The sequence below is a fragment of the Oryzias latipes genome, chromosome 14 (genome assembly GCF_053564925.1).
Source record: "Oryzias latipes strain Hd-rR chromosome 14, Olatipes_Hd-rR_3.1".
Taxonomy (NCBI): domain Eukaryota; kingdom Metazoa; phylum Chordata; class Actinopteri; order Beloniformes; family Adrianichthyidae; genus Oryzias; species Oryzias latipes.
The window spans coordinates 24,809,810-24,825,682 of record NC_136250.1 but is presented as its reverse complement, the minus strand read 5'-3'; the positions used below and the strand labels follow the sequence as shown (position 1 = coordinate 24,825,682).

Sequence of the window (15,873 nt, the reverse complement as noted above, 5' to 3'; positions counted from 1 at the left end):
GTTATTAAAGCTCCTGTTTCCCTGCAACCTCCTGCCTCCTCTCCTCTCTGCACCTGGGTACTCCCTCATCCTCTCCCCGTAACACTGGGGTTCTGTCCTCTATTCTCGCCTACTTCTACTCTCCTTCTTTCGTACATTCTTGATCATTTATTATCATTTAGTTCTCCATGCCTCTGTTTGGTGCAGTGCGATTCATGTACTGTCCCTCTTTCCAGTGCTTCCAGACTCCAGTTGTCTCATCCGTGCTCCTTTAATTGACTGTGTGCCTTGTTTCTGGCTTGCCTCTACTACTGCTCCTGCACCTACACCTGGTTGTGGATCCTGTCTCCGGCTCGTCTTGCACCCACAGCCGTCCCCCAACTTCATCTGAAAGAAGATCATTTGCTGGACTTTAAATATGTAGTTGTAGGGTTAGATAACTTAATTCTTCTCTATGAGTTCTGGTACATCGCCTGTGCATCCTGGGGAAGGAATCCCTCCTTCATGTGGGCACCCTTGAGGTTTCTTCATTTTTTTCCGGAATCCGTTTTTTTTAGGAGTTTTTCCTCACCATGAAGGGGGGTCTAAGAGCAGGGATGCCAGTTTAGTTAAGTCTACTTAGTTAAAGTTTAGTATTATCTTATTGAATTCTATGCATTTATGATCCTTTTTTATTGTATGTTTACCTTACAATTACCTGTACGAAGCCCATTGAGACGACTGTTGTTGTAAATTTTGGGCTATACAAATAAAATTGAATTGAATTGAGTTGAACCTGCTGAATCCTCTTTGAGGTGACAGGGTTGCTGCAGCCAAACCCAGCTACCGTTAAGGGAAGGCAGGGTATAGCCTAGAGGTGAGAAAACTACAGCATATAGGATTTTTACTCTTACTTTTACCTTGGTTTTGGAGTCTTCTCAGGAGCAATTTGATTGCTTAATGTATTATTTTATTCCTTTTAAATGTTATATTCACACAAACAGGTTTTCAAAAATCAAACTTCTCCTTATTATGTTTCACAAGATGAACTATAATTTTTAATCTCATCTCATAAAAATACAAGAACAATTTCTGCTTTTGTACATGATAGAGTAATAAGTTCAGATAGAACTTATTACATTTGGTTTTTAGGTGGGTTTTTTTTCCCTTTCCCTTTTTTATTGTTCTTAATATTTGAACAAAACATCAGTGGTTGTTAGTAAAGCTCAATAGGAATCCATTATTACAGTTTTTTTCTGACTACATACAAGCAAAAACTAACTTTTTACCCCATGTGTAAAATCGGAAAAACATTCCTTAATTCTGGTACAGTATGTACCACCTCATGGGTCTTTAACAGAGATACAATTTGGTAGACATTTAGACATTTAGTTGTCAGAAGAAAAGCAATTTGAGAATTTTAGAATATAATTTTTGTAACTCTTTGTTCACAAACTCAGAAAGCCGCTCCTACACATCTTTAGGTGCTTCATCTGTAATTAATGCTTAGTTTTAGGAGCAATAAAAAGCAATTACAGATACATTTGCCTTCATCAGGTTTATCCTCTTACATTATAGTAACCATAGCAGACTGTAACCAGACTTCTCTGCGAGGGTTCAATGCTTTATACATCACAACATTTGAAGCTTCTTCACTAATTTTAGGTCCACAATTATGATGTTCTAAAACCAAGCTGTTTTTTCTTGACCCATCCAAAGAAGTTCTGGATGATGCTGGTGCGCAGCTCTTTGCTGACCAAGCCATAGATGATGGGGTTGACAGCTGGAGGAAAGATGGTGATCATGATGCTACAGAACTTCCACATGTTTTTGGCGGTGGGGAACCTGAGGCTCACAATAACAATAAGTAGAGCTATCTGATAGAGGATGTATACCATGAGGTGGGACGAGCAGGTTTGAAAGGCCTTGCTTCGCACACTGCTGTCCGTTCTGCCTTGTTTCAAAGTAACAGTCAGGATTTTGATGTAAGAAAAAGCGATGATGACGAAGACTGCCGTGCTCAAAGACCAGGTCATGGAAAGTCCTGGAAATAATTGAAAGCTCATTAGTCAATTATTGCAAACAAGAACCCGATGCTCTGATGCTAAGAGAGACGCACAGACCGTAGAGGTTGTTGTCGGGGGTGGGGATGCAGGCCAGGTTCAGAATGCCGCGGTTGCTGCAGTACACATGCTGAATGGTTTTGCCGCACAGCGGCACGTTTAGGTGAAAGGAGAAGAGGATGGCAATGAGCACGAAGGCGACCAACCAGGCCAGAGCACAACAGAGATGCATCCGTGTCGACGTCATGATGGTCTGATACCTGAGCGGCTCGCACACAGCAACATACCTGCCAACAAACAGCATGTATGAATGATAGCTTCCTGTAGGAAGACAACTCCGGTATGAGGTTGATTAGAACGAGCTACCTCAACCCAAAAGTCCAACTGAAGTCCAACACAACACAGAACAAAAAACAGAAAAAACTCTTTAAACAAAACATTGTCTTGTTTTGAGATCCCAGCTAAACTAAAACTACTTCAGCCCCTTTCAACCTCACTTCATCTCTTAACTAGTGCTGCCAGGAGATTCATTTTTGTGCGTGATTATTTAATCGTAACTAGTAATTAATTCATTGAAGAAATAATTTTTGGAGCAATCCAAAAAATGCTGACCACAAACTTCTGATCAGTACCATAATATATGTAGACATATTTTATTCCACAGTTTATTGTCCCATACAATCAGTTCTCTATGAACCCCATTCTTTCATGATAAGGAACACCTCGTCAGACATTATCCTTCACATAGATAGATAATAGCTATGGATTAGTTCAGTGAAGATGTTCGTGGACACAGCGTTACACAGACACAAAGACCTGAGAGCAATGTTACAGGCATTTCCAGCTGAGTTCAAATAAAACGTTCATGCAAGTAAACAGTTAGACCTTTGTTTCTTATATTTGATAACATGACAATCATTATAGATTAAAAATGAGACTAACACAATAAAAAATGTATATTGCGCTAATTTTTCTGTGATAAATTAATCACGATTAACATGATAATTTGACACCCCTAATCTCAACAGCCAGTTTTGGCATCTGGGGATCTTTCATTGATGTGTTTTTTAATTTATTGATTGATGGATCGATTGACATTATTAATTTATTCAACTGTTATTAATCAAGGCAGGAAAGATTAAGGACAACATTCTCATTTAAAACTGTGGCTTAGAGAAAGGCAAGGCCTTTTGAGAAAGGTGACCTGAACATCGAGGCCTGAGACTCGAACGCAGCTGAACCCCACAGACTCCCCTAAAGGTGGTGAACCCACAGGAGGGCAAACTTTTATTTAGTATGAGCAAAAATAGTAAAGTGATTTAAAAATTGTATTATTCTGGGTAAAAGGCATGATAAATAGTAGATTGTGAATAACTTCACTTATATATATTAAATAACATATGTAACGAATAATCGATTAATCAATTTATGTAACCAGATTGAGCTGTCTGAAGCTAGTTGTTAATCGAATCAAATTAAGTTGACTTAACCCATTTTAAAATCATCTCAAAATGAAATAAATAAATTAGAACAATATTGGAAATTGCCATTTCGATTGAGACATGGTAGGTTTATTTTACTAAAATGTAAAATAACTAGATACATCAAGGCAGACAACACATCTGTGATGTCATCAAAAACTGATCAACCATCATTTCAGTCCAATGTGTGGAAATACTTTGAATTTAGAAAGTCATGTGACCATACAGTGTGCTAGAATATTCTAAGAATGTTCCCTTTGGATTCTTTGGATGTGGAAAAACAACAGTGGGCTGAACTTTAGGAAACCAAAATGTGAATGGATTTGACATTCATTGTTGTTCACTTGTTTGTTTGGACACATATTTTATTTACACTTGATTATCTTGAAGAAATACAAGGAATCTGGAAAACTTCACTGTTTCTACCAGCTATTTTTCTCTGAGTCACACTGGTGGAAGTTTTAGCTGAAGGAGTTCACCTAAAAAATGTAATGTATTCAAAAGATAAACACAAGTGCAGGAATTTGATTCTTTTTGAAATAACACAAGTCTGAATGATCTCTGTGGCCAAACGTTTTCTGATGTTCTTTGCTCTCAAAAAGCTCAATGTTTTGAAGAATCTGAATCCATGACCTAAACAAGACAAAATTTAGCAAAACAATTTGAATCACAACTTGAAAATAGAAAAACAACCCATATTTAATTCTTACCAGATGTGATATTCCTGTATCCTAATTATAACTTCCAAATGCAGATTTCTGAGTATGAGGTCATAAGAATGGAATGAATATCACAACTACAAACACACTTTTGATGTGGCCAAATTAAGCTCCATGTTTAAAAGTCAAAAATTACTTAAAAGTAGACATTCTTCATTTTTTCCTGATAAATTTAAAAATGATTGAGGCATTCTTACTCTGGGGGTGTTAGAAACTGATGAGGCACAAAGCAAAGCTCTCTTCGTGTTAGCATGAGAACAGAGGCAGATGAGCTGCATCTGGGAGGAGTTCACCTGAGGAGCTTACCTGTCATAAGCCATCGCACCCAGGATGGTCTGCACAGCCGTGCCGTAGACGTGGATGCAGAAGGCCTGGCTGATGGCTGCTGGGTAAATGATCTTCTTCTGACCCATCAGAAAATCCATCATGAGGTGAGGCAGCACCGCCGTGGCTCCCATCAGATCACACACCACCAGGTGACAGATCATCACAAACATGGGTCTGTGCAGCTTCTTGTCCAGGACGATGACACACGCCACCACCCCGTTACCCAGCAGCACCAGCATGTAGACCAGCAGAGCCAGGAGGAAGAAGAAAGGCCCGGAGCCTGGAAGAATATCAAAGCCCTCGATTTCAAAGACAATGGGCTGTTGGAGAGGAACCAGCATGGTTTGGTTGTTCATCCAGGGTAGCAGAGATCTGTGGAGGACAGGCAGACACATAAACATGTAGCAGCAGGTCACCTGAAAGAGCAAACAGAGCAGCTCCTTCCATGCACAGAAAAACACAGTACATCCAGGACATACAGCAGGACGTCAATGAGGCTAAAGCAACAGGCTGAAGCAACGGCTCTCATCCAGTTGTTTACAGCTAAAGGTGAAGATCACAGCATTGAACTCATCTGGATGGAGTCTCTGCTGTCAGATCAATGTCTGTTGACCCTCACTTCATGCCCTTTTACCCCCTTGTCATGCAAGCTCCACCCTCAACCCAAAGGAAAAGGAACCACATATACCTTCATGTCTTAACACAAACACACACACGTCTGTTTCACATAAACTCTGTGAATGCAGACATAACAATGTGTATGTCACGCAAACCTGTCCCACACAGACACAGTAAAGGTTTGAAGACATTTGAGAGCATCGACCATTTAAAATTCTTCATAGAACTAAGAAAGTGAAACCTCTATTAGTCATTGAGTTAACCTGAATAGTTTATTTCAAACACTGATGTGAAGATCAGAGCTTGTCAGGGTATACCTGTGTGAAAGAATTTGTTCCATTCTTTTGCTCTACTTGATGAAATAGAAAAGTTAAACATTCTTTGCAATCTGAAGCACTGTTCTCTCTAAGCTGCGCGCCTGAGCAATTGGATACTGCTGACACGGTCTCCGCGCACAGAAAATCACAAAAAAATCGAACCTGAATTGAAAATAGAATTAACACATCGAAATTCCTTTTGCGCTATTTTTCAATGTGAGTCAGTGTGTGTGACCAGTGACCGACTGCTCCAAACACTGATGCGGTTCACATACGTAATGACGCAGCTAATCAACGTCATTGACAGGCTCCTTACATGCCACGACCAGTGCTTTGCAGGGAAGATCCGTTTGCATTGACCATTTATTACGATGGTAAAATGAACGGGCAGTGGCACGTCCTCTTACCAAGCCAAAGTAAAAAAGACATGTGATTCTTTTAAGAGAGAATGGCTGTCAGAGTATGTGCAAACAGAAGGAAAATCTGTGAAACTGGGTGAATCTTTTTCATACATATGTCTTGCTCTGCAGAACATGCTGCAAAATAGCAAGCGAGTTTTAGGCGGGGAAAGTGTGGACGACATGGAAGCTAGACTACCTCACTCCAGTAGGAGGACCTTCATACCCATTTTGAAAAGAGACAGGGGTTTTCGACTGGGACAATCTGTGCACTTAAATTAAAGTCTTATTACAGAAACGTAAATGTGATAATGAATCTTTTAATAAACATTAACTTGGATCGATGCAATGCCAGCATGACCTTAGTGCGCAGGTCTGATGTTGCTCATAGTGGTCCATCGGACTGCTCACGGAGTTTGTGTGTTTGCTCAGACTTGTGAAAATTTAGAGCAGGGGTGGGCAAACTACGGCCCACGGGCTGGATCCGGCCCACCTCCATGATTGGTCTGGCCCATTGAACAATATCAGAGACCCATAGTCTTTTTATATATCTGGCCACACGATCAAGACCCGCATAGAACATGACATTTTATTCCACTATTCTGCAGTCTGTGCTCCAGCCTGAAACCCTCTAAAATTCTTGTCAAATAGAACAGAAGACAGTCTTTCCTTTCTATGTTGCAGTTCATCTTTCCCAGTTTAGCGCATTCTTTTAGAGCAATTATGCTTCTTTTTTTAGACAGTGTACCCTGTTCTTTGTCCTGATTGGCTGGAGATCCCGTCAATCAATCTCCTCCGTGCTGTGTCTCCTGTACAGAAATGCGGAGCTGTTCAGATCTACATCTGTGATCGATCAGATCTTTGTTTTCTTTCTAAGATCCTGGACCTAATTTCTATTAAGTTTTGAGAATTTAAACAAGAGAAAAGGGTGAAAATGTTCATGTCTGTCTGAGAAAAGTGAATAAAGTGTGGAGTGAGGAGTTTTACTGCCATAAAGTTAAACTTCTGTAATCAGACTCCGTGGATTTCACAGATCACGGTTATTTTTAGAGCGTAACTCCTGCAATAAACAAGGGAACTCTGTACTGGTGAAAAAATAACGCATGCATAGCTGCAACAGAAGACATGGAAATTTGCTTTTTTTCATTGTTGCTGGATGAGAAACAGATGTGCAGAACACAGCTGCTCAGTTTTAGTGCAAACTGAGACGTGGGGAGCTGCAGCCCTCAAAGTCTCAGCGGGACAAAGACGGGAGAGGATCCACTATTTATGTTTTTTTCTTTTTATTGTATCAGTATATTTTTTCATGACTTTTTGTCTTTGAAAATCACAGAGTTATACGATCAGTTTTTCATTTCGTATAGAGTGTAATTTATTTTATTAAGAGGATCATGAATTATTAAAACTTTATTACAGGGCTTTAGAATAAAAGAAAGACAAAAGAAGTTTAAAGTTTTAAAGAAAAAGACTTATTGTGGCCCTCACAAGAACCATTTCAGGGACCCCGCTTTAGCCTCCAAGGTAGGAAGATTTGTTGTTTTTCATTCTTACGATCATTCTAACACCACATGAACGCAGAATTTCTCTAAGTTTTCACGAGGTGCAATTGGCTCTAAAATGTGGACAAAAGTTTTAACCTAAAAACTCTAAAATGCTCTGTTTTAAAATATAGTTTTCAATCCAAACGTTTTCATCCAGATTCCATGTCATTTCTTTCTCACTCCACACATCTGCTCCTGGTGCGGCCCTTCTATCCAATTTTAGAACCCAATGTGACCTGACTGAATTATATGACACCAAATCCTTTACATATCGAATTGGAACTTTGAAAGAAAGAGGCTGGAGCAAGACTTGATGCACAAAGCCCCTTCCAACTGGTGACTCTCCTTGCGACGGGGCTGAGGGGGGGGGGTGCTGTTGCCTCACCAATTGGGGGTCAGTCTGCCAGCTGTCCCTAACCTCCCCTTCTCCTTCAACCACTTATTAGGGTGATGAGGAGGGTGGTCAGCCTGCGATGCACTTTGGGGGGGAGCTACTTGGCAGGGCCCCCCTCCCATGGTTGCTGCATGGACTTGGGCCCCTCCCCTCTCGGTAATAATTGCACCTCAGACATGTAGAGACATGTACTGGAGCATGGGCCGGGTCTCCCATGCGGGGCCCTGGTTTGTGCCTGGGGTTGGGGAGGGGGGATGCCCGGGATACTCTTGGGTGGTATTTGGCGGCTCGTCTGGGTCTGGGGGTCTGTTTGTGTCGCTGTCCCAACATTTATAGACCTGACTGTAGCTTGAAAATGTTGGTCCGCCTAATAATGTGGAATGTCCTTCTTTAATAGTTTTGCCTTCACCTTGTAAACTAATAATCACAAGTGTTTGAGATTGATGTCAGTGATCCAAAGAGCTCCAAGACACAATACCAACCATGATTTTAATTTAAAAAACCTTTTTACTTAAATACAATTAGCTCTGTAACACACTGTAAGTGTTGTATGTAACAGGCCCTAAGGTAGTAAACCCAATTCATGATTCCTCCTTCAAAGTATTTCACTATCCATTTGATGTTTCTGATGTTGGTGTGCTCCGAACACTCATTGTGTTCTTTTAAAAAGATTTCATCTTGATTTCTTCTGCCCAATATTTATCCTGCAGTGTTGTAGAACATCCAGACGCTCTGTTCTCTTTTCCGCATGGTGTTAGGGTTGTTGTTGGCAATGTTCAAGTCTGGACTAGGAACATTTATTTTGAAATAAGCCTAAGACATCTGAAAGGTCTTTTCTCTACTCTTTTCTCTTTATCCATCCATTTATTTTCTAAATCTCGAAGGTGAAAGCGAAGACATGCAAAACCAGAATCTTGTACATTTTTTTTAACCAGTTATCTTATTTATTTTATTTTTTACAAATCAGTTTATGGTAACTCCTGGTTTTGTGGCTGCAGAACAAATCCTCATCATCAACCCTCTACCTCAGTGCTTGAAAGTGTTTTTTTTAGTTTTTTTTTAACTTGAGTTCTCTTTTTTTCCCATATTTTCAAATATTGTTGCTTCTGAAGTCTGGATGTTTGTTCTGATGCAGTTTGGTGAACTTCAGTTGTTTTTCATCCTTTGTTTTTGTTGGTCTTTCAACTGTTATGAACTTCAAGAGATCCAAAATGAGGCCTGCAGAGTCTGAGAAGAAACTTATCCCCTCTGATCCTGATGTGAACATGATGGAGAATCCTTCCTGTATCGTGTCTCTTGACATGGTTTTTAAAAATGTGTCCCCATGTTGATGCAATAATGTAACAAAAACAATCTGCAGCCGTTTTCTCTTTAATCTGTTGATTAAAGTTGGAGTTTTTTAACAGTTGCAATGTAACAAATAAATGATTTCAGTCTTGTTTGAGGAGATTATCAGCTGATATACTGTAGTTTTCCTTACAGAGCAGAACATTTTTAAACCGTAAAAATTTTTTTTGTAACCAAGAATAAGCAGAAATCCAGACGTATCTGTGTTTACATCTAGAAAGTTTGGTCTTTCATTCATTCACAATTTCTATTTATTACAGTTATACTTCATTTTATAGCAAAAATAATCATTTTGACTTAGGCTTTATTGCCTTTTCACTGCTTTGATCGATAAAAACTATTTGAAAATAAACATATTGTAAAAATAAATAAAATTTTACTTATTACATTTATAACAGTTTGATTTAACACTCAAATGGGATTTTTCTTCAACCTTTTTCTGGAACAGCATTTTTCAGATAGGAACTTTTGGATCTCTCTGGACTGCACCCCATAGATGATGGGGTTTAAGCTGGGGGGTATCATAACGAAGAGGATGGCACTGAGTTTTCTGTATTCTGAGTACTGGGGGAAACGGTGCAGAACAACAATTGAAACGCCACTGAATGACATGATCAAATACACCACTAAGTGAGTGCTGCAGGTCTGTAGGGCCTTGTTGTTTAAACTCTTGCTCTTGCTGGTCAGACAGACCGCCGTGATCTTACTGTAGGTGAGGACTATGCTGCCGATGGATGAGGTTAGGAGGACCACGGTGAAGGCGAGGCCGTAGATGTTGTTGATGACAGAGCTCTCACAGGACAGCTTGAACAGCGAAGCATTGTCACAGAATGGGTTCTCTATCAGAGTACGGCATCGGTTGAGCCGAATGGTCAGACCGAGCAGAACCGCTACCCAGACAAAGGGGACCCCCCACGCAAAGACCGTCAGCTTGATGATCATCCTGCTGGTCATGATGTTGGCGTATCGCAGAGGGTTACAGATGGCCACATACCTGTCGAAGGCCATGACCATGAGGACGGTGTGGGAGGTGGTGCCAAACATGTGAGTGGTAAAAGCCTGAACCACACACTCGTAATAACTGATGAGGCGCTCAGAGGGGGGCACCAACATGTCTGAGAGCAGCCGGGGCAAAATGTGAGTACACCCAACAATATCACTGACTGGCAGGTTACAAAACAACAAGTACATGGGTTGATGGAGGCTCTTGTCAATGGCAATAATAGCCAAGATGCCTAAGTTCAGTATCATGATGACAATATAGGAGAAGAAGAAGAGGAAGAAGGCATATTCTGTTGACTCCTTTGTCACCTTGAAGCCTTCTACCTGCAGAACGATGCTGTTGTAGGTAATGTTTTCCATCAGACTGAAAGAAAAAAACAACAGAACTGATTAAAAAATTTGCAAATGCATTTGTCAAATCTCTAACCACATTCAGAGCTTGTCATTGTTCAAAGCGCTAAATAACAAACCTAGTGCTGCTGCAGGTGAGCAGGTACTGTTCTGCACCAGTGAGACTCGTATCTTTTGTAGATGTGGTTTCACCATCAGGGTTACCCTGACATCCTGGATGATGCAATGTCAAAACACCCAAGAGGTCACTCTCAAACTTTCATCCAAACACAAATGAATGTTTTTAAAGTTTGAGCTTCACAGCAAACATAACATTTTAGAGACAGGATCCTTTATTCTTCAGAAAATGTCCTCTGCTTTTGTAACTGCTTCCTCCTCATGTGCCATCATTCTCTTTGAGGTATCAAAAGTATCTCAGGTACCTTGAGTGAGTGAAAAAAAACATTTGTTGAACAAATGTTGCTGCAAAGTCAGCACAACCTTTACTGTGACCCCTAAAGACAAGAATCCCTGTATTGTGTCATTTGTGCATTGTGCAATGTGTGGTTTGTGTGTCTGAAGACTCAGAAACTGTGTTTTCTGAGAGCTTCTGTGATTCATTGATCCTGCTGTGCTTAAAGAGCAGAGGGTCGCTGATCTTCACTCTGACATGAGCAGGATGTGACCTAATTAACCAACCCTCCATTACCACATCCATGTTTTTGTATTTCCCTCCTACTGTGAATGCTCCTTCATGTTCTCCCATATGTTCCACCAAAAATCCTCCTTCGTGGATTCCTTTATGCTCTTTTATGTCATCCTTCATGTTCTCATTCATGTGTCCCATTGCAGTTTTCTACCGCTTTTCCTTCATGCTTACTTTAATGTTCCCCTTCTTTGTTCTCCTACATGTTCTCTTGTATGTTCTCCTTTGTTATTCTTCATGGTATTTTTCACATTCTCCTGCATATTTTTCTTGTCCGTCGTGTTTTTCTACGTGTTGTTCAGCCTTTTTTTTCGTCATGTTTTTCTTCATGTTGACCTTAATGATCTTCTTCATGTTCTCCTTCATGTTCTTCTTAGTGTTTTACTAATTTCCTCCTTCTAGACATTTCCCTTCAAATTTATTTACAATGTTCTTATTTATTTCCTGTCTTCTTATTGTCGTACATGTTCTCTTTTAATGTGTACATGTTCTTTTTCACATTCTCCTTTATGTTCTCGTGATATTCTGTGACTACCTGTAAAATGTTGGGGGGGTTTTCTCCTTCATATACTTCATTTTTTCTGTTGCTATTTGTCCTGATAGGCTGGACTGTGGTGTAACGGTTTTCACCACCGCCTCCCAGTGAGAACGCCATGGTTCAAATCCTGGCTGGGTTCTTTCTGCCTGGAGTTTGATTGTTCTCCTCGTTCATAAGTGAGTGTTCTCTTGGTACTGTGGTTTCCTCCAATACAAAAACATTGCTAGATATGTGAATTGATATTATTTAGTGCCCCTAGGTGTGAATGTGTGGTTGTGTGACAGACCGGTGACTATCTGGGATGTACCCCTCCTTCACATGAATTAGGTTAAAGGTAGAAGATTCTCCTCCTTTTCTCCTTGATTTCTGTCCACATATTCCCTTACATGTTCATGCATTCTTCCAATTGTTCTCCCTCTTAATTGGTTGTGTTTTCCTTCATGATGTCCTCTATGTTCCTTTTTGTCTGTGACATTCTTACATAAAATTTTCCTTTAGGTTTTTTTTAATTACAAATTGTTTTCATTCATGCTCCTACTAATACTCCTTTATTTTCTCGTACATGTTATCTTGATGTTCTCTTTCATGTGCCCCCACTTTTTATTCAGACTCTACTGTGTCCTACCACATCTTCTCTTTTATGCTGCCCTTTTTGTACTTTTTATGCTTTCCTTTTTTGTTTTCCTTTGTGTTCTACGTGTTCTCCAACTTCTCCTTTATGGGATCTGTCCTTCCAGAGAGAGGGTAATGAGGTCATCTGAGGTTGCTCTGGGTCGCTGATGTGAAGTGTCCTGGGGCCTCTGAGCTCCCAGGAGCTTCGGTGACCAGCAGGCTAACAGAATTAAAATGTGTTGTGTAACCTTCAAGGAGTGTTGGACAGGGATGTCCTCAGTCTCTAAGGAGGCTGCTTGGTGCTCTCTGAGCCTCCGTCCAGTTCCAGTTCATCCTGAATTCTTCAAGGCTGTAAAGGTGAGGAAATTACGACGGAGTATTAGGGCCACCAAAAAAAAAAAAAAAAAAAGCCACCAAAAAAAAAAAAAAGTAAATTTACGAGTTTTTATCTCGTAAATTTAGGCGATAAAAACTTGTAAATTTAGGAGATAAAAAGTCGTAAATTTACGAGTTTTTATCTCGTAAATTTAGGCGATAAAAAGTCGTAAATTTATGAGAAAAAAACTCGTAATTTTAGGAGATTACAGTGGAAGTGAATATGCATAGCAGCAGGTGAACGCTGTGCAGCAGCAGAGCAGACCGACTAAACTTTGTTGAACAGGTGAGCTGAATGTTTATTGATAATGTTCCAAATGTCTGGAAGCTTATTTGTTTGATTTACGATTCATTAAAGTTTTATTTATTGATGGTTGGTTTGCAGGATCACTGCAGCCCGATGAAGCCATCGGGTGTCCCCGCAGCTGTCCGCTTGAATCCTTTCTTCCTCCACCAAAGACAAGATCTTTACGTCTGTGTGACGCTTCCGTCACACAAAAGGAGGAGCACTTTTTTTTGGCATTTTCAATGTTCTAAAGCTAATATAGAAGACAATTTTCATTCCTCTTTATTGTTTTATGCTGAAACAGGACATTTCATCTGCAGGAGGAGGCGTATGTAACACTGTTTACTTCCGCATTGGTGTTCGGATGACAGCTTCATGACGTAATCAGACAGATGAACTTCAGGATATGTGAATGAAAAGGAGAATAAAGGCTGCAGCGATCATCTGCACCCAAACGTGTCTCTGAGCTCCTTATTTTACATATGAAACTCCGCTTTACTGACACTGAACCCCGGAAAGATGGCTACATTGACAATAATCTGATTTTGAGTCGCCAAAAGGTTCAGAATCTCTTTGTTTTAAACCTATAATAATACGGAAATGAAGCTTCACAAAAGGCTCCACATACTTAACCTACAAGCTACGTTCCGATAAACGGACAACTTCGGTGTTTTTTCCTTAATCTACGACTTTTTTCTCGTAAATTTATGAGATAAAAAGTCGTAAATTTACGAGTTTTTAATCTCCTAAATTTACGACTTAAAATCTCATAATTTAACTTTTTTTTTTTTTTTTTTTTTGTGGCCCTAATACTCCGTCGTAGGAAATGATATGGATATGGAGAGAAATTAGACTCAGTCGGATTTGTGCGTGCGTAATTCTTGATTTGTGCGTAAATTAAGATTTGTGTATGCATATTCTTGCTTTGTGCGTGTGTAAATTAGGATTTGTGCATAAATTTGGATTTGTGCGTGATTTGTTACTCACATAATACATTTTGTGTATAAGTTAAAAAAATATATAAAATGAAAAAAATACAAAATGCAATTTACGTATGCACAAATTAAGATTACAACAGCTTGAAACTACTTACACACACAAATCTTTAAAAAACACGCACGAATCCCTTGTCATGTAGACACGAAGACAAAGTTACGCACGGATTTACCGTGAGACTGTTTTCACGTCTCACAAATTCGTCCGTAAGTGCTGTGTTTAAATACCAGTGGAATGCTCGGTCATTAGAATTTTCCTATCAGCCTTCCCTTCTAAATGTATCCAGACAATGACTCAATCAGTACATGAAGACAGTAGATGTTAGTGTTGAACATAGAGGCTACTTACTCCGTTTTACTCACTTTCATTTTATATTTTTTTAACTAATACACAAAACGTATTATGTGAGTAACAAATCACGCACAAATCCTAATTTACGCACAAAGCAAGAATATGCATACACAAATCCTAATTTACGCACAAATCAAGAATTACGCACGCACAAATCCGACTGAGTCTAATTTCTCTCCATATCAGGAGTTTATACTCTGGAATCTTAAAACTAAACAACATGACAGCAGATCTTCCAAAGTCTGTGGTAAGGACTAAGACCTGACAAATAATTGCTGCATCAGGCCTAAGGGAAATGAAACATAAATGAAAGTGTCTGAAAAGTTTTCATTTCCGACTTACATCATGAGTTGTAGAAGTTTCCTACTGTGAGCCAAAACAAAAGATACAGAGACTGTGATTGTCACACTAAGCTCCTCTCTGCTTTGACACTCAGGTAAGAGTCTGCAGACCCCAGGAGTTTTCATTACAACCTCCTTATTCCCAGTCCTCCTAAAAGGCAACCATCTATATCCTCACGGACTAATTACCATCAGAAACTGTTGATCAGTGTTTGTCAGGAGAATCCCTTAATGGTAGCCACATCTGAAAGAAATTACCACTTCTTAGCCGCTGCTGGAACAACAGAGATGCACAGTGATGAAACAAAGGTCCTTGTGAGGGGGCAGCACCGTCCCCTGAGCTTCCAGAACATGAGGATTCCAAACACCATGTTGAAAAGCTCATACACTTTAGCTGTTTATGCTTATGCTCCAGAGTTTCTACACTTTTATAAAAAACTTCTCTGCACCATTATAACTATAAACACCTTAGAAAAAAGAGGCTTTTTCACTAGATTTAAAAAAAAAAAAGAAATGGGTCTGAATTGTATTCATAGTCCACTGTAAACAGTCACATGTGGTAGGTACTGGTGGTGTAGAACCCAAAGCATTGAGGCCATAGTCTACTTGGTAAGCCTATACAAAGAAAATGTTCTTTAAAAATTTTTCTCACAGGTATGCTTCAGGCGATGGGCCATAGTGAAAACATATACAAAACTCAAAGGAAGGTAAGGATGAAGTAGATGAGATGCAGGCACATTGTATACATTTTTTTTAACCTCCAAATCCTGAGGACTGCGTGAGGAGCCCATTAATGATGTTCACATGATAAGTCTTTGCACTCTGGCTGACTGATAGAAATGAGGAAAATAGGAAAATCAGAGCATAGTTTGTGTGGACATTCTATGTGGCTCGTCAGTAAGGAGTCCGTACTCACACCTTACCAAAGAGAGGCGTAAGGACATGTATGACAACGTCACCTGTACTTCATGAGTGCGTTTAAGGCTACGTTCACACTGCAGGCTGAAATGACCCAATTCCGATTTTTTTGCCCCTATGCGACCTAGATCTGATCTTTTCATGACAGTCTGAATGAAACAGATCCGATATTTTCAAATGTGACCCCGGCCACTTGGGTATGTGGTCCTGAATCCGATACGTATCCGATCTTTTGAAATGCGACCGCCGTCTGAC

The 15,873-nt window shown here is 39.8% G+C and overlaps 2 protein-coding genes across 3 annotated transcripts; both read right to left on the bottom strand.

The window, feature by feature from the left end:
* Positions 1–965: 965 nt before the first annotated feature.
* Positions 966–5,324, bottom strand: LOC110016441 (olfactory receptor 2K2-like). Of its 2 annotated transcripts, XM_078930638.1 has the most exons (4): positions 5,015–5,324; positions 4,528–4,920; positions 2,082–2,308; positions 966–2,002 (listed from the first exon to the last, which is right to left on the bottom strand). In XM_078930638.1, the coding sequence occupies exons 1-4, from the start codon at positions 5,023–5,025 to the stop codon at positions 1,632–1,634; spliced, it is 1,002 nt and encodes a 333-aa protein (XP_078786764.1). In that variant the 5' UTR covers positions 5,026–5,324; the 3' UTR covers positions 966–1,631. The 2 variants fall into 2 exon arrangements, with proteins under 2 accessions (XP_078786764.1, XP_078786763.1); XM_078930637.1 differs by having other exon boundaries at positions 4,528–5,324.
* Positions 5,325–9,566: 4,242 nt separating this feature from the next.
* Positions 9,567–12,722, bottom strand: LOC110016341 (olfactory receptor 52K1-like). The gene has a single exon (XM_078930807.1). The coding sequence runs from the start codon at positions 10,523–10,525 to the stop codon at positions 9,575–9,577; it is 951 nt and encodes a 316-aa protein (XP_078786933.1). The 5' UTR covers positions 10,526–12,722; the 3' UTR covers positions 9,567–9,574.
* Positions 12,723–15,873: the final 3,151 nt, after the last annotated feature.

Bases quoted from the DNA above. Each gene is read 5' to 3' on its own strand.
- LOC110016441 (XM_078930637.1), bottom strand. From the start codon at position 4,949: ATGTTTATGTGTCTGCCTGTCCTCCACAGATCTCTGCTACCCTGGATG. The intron at 2,309-4,527 runs GTAAGCTCCTCA...GTTTGTTGGCAG, and splicing joins GGTGCGATGGCTTATGACAG to GTATGTTGCTGTGTGCGAGC. The intron at 2,003-2,081 runs GTCTGTGCGTCT...AATTATTTCCAG, and splicing joins CCCCGACAACAACCTCTACG to GACTTTCCATGACCTGGTCT.
- LOC110016341 (XM_078930807.1), bottom strand. From the start codon at position 10,525: ATGGAAAACATTACCTACAACAGCATCGTTCTGCAGGTAGAAGGCTTC.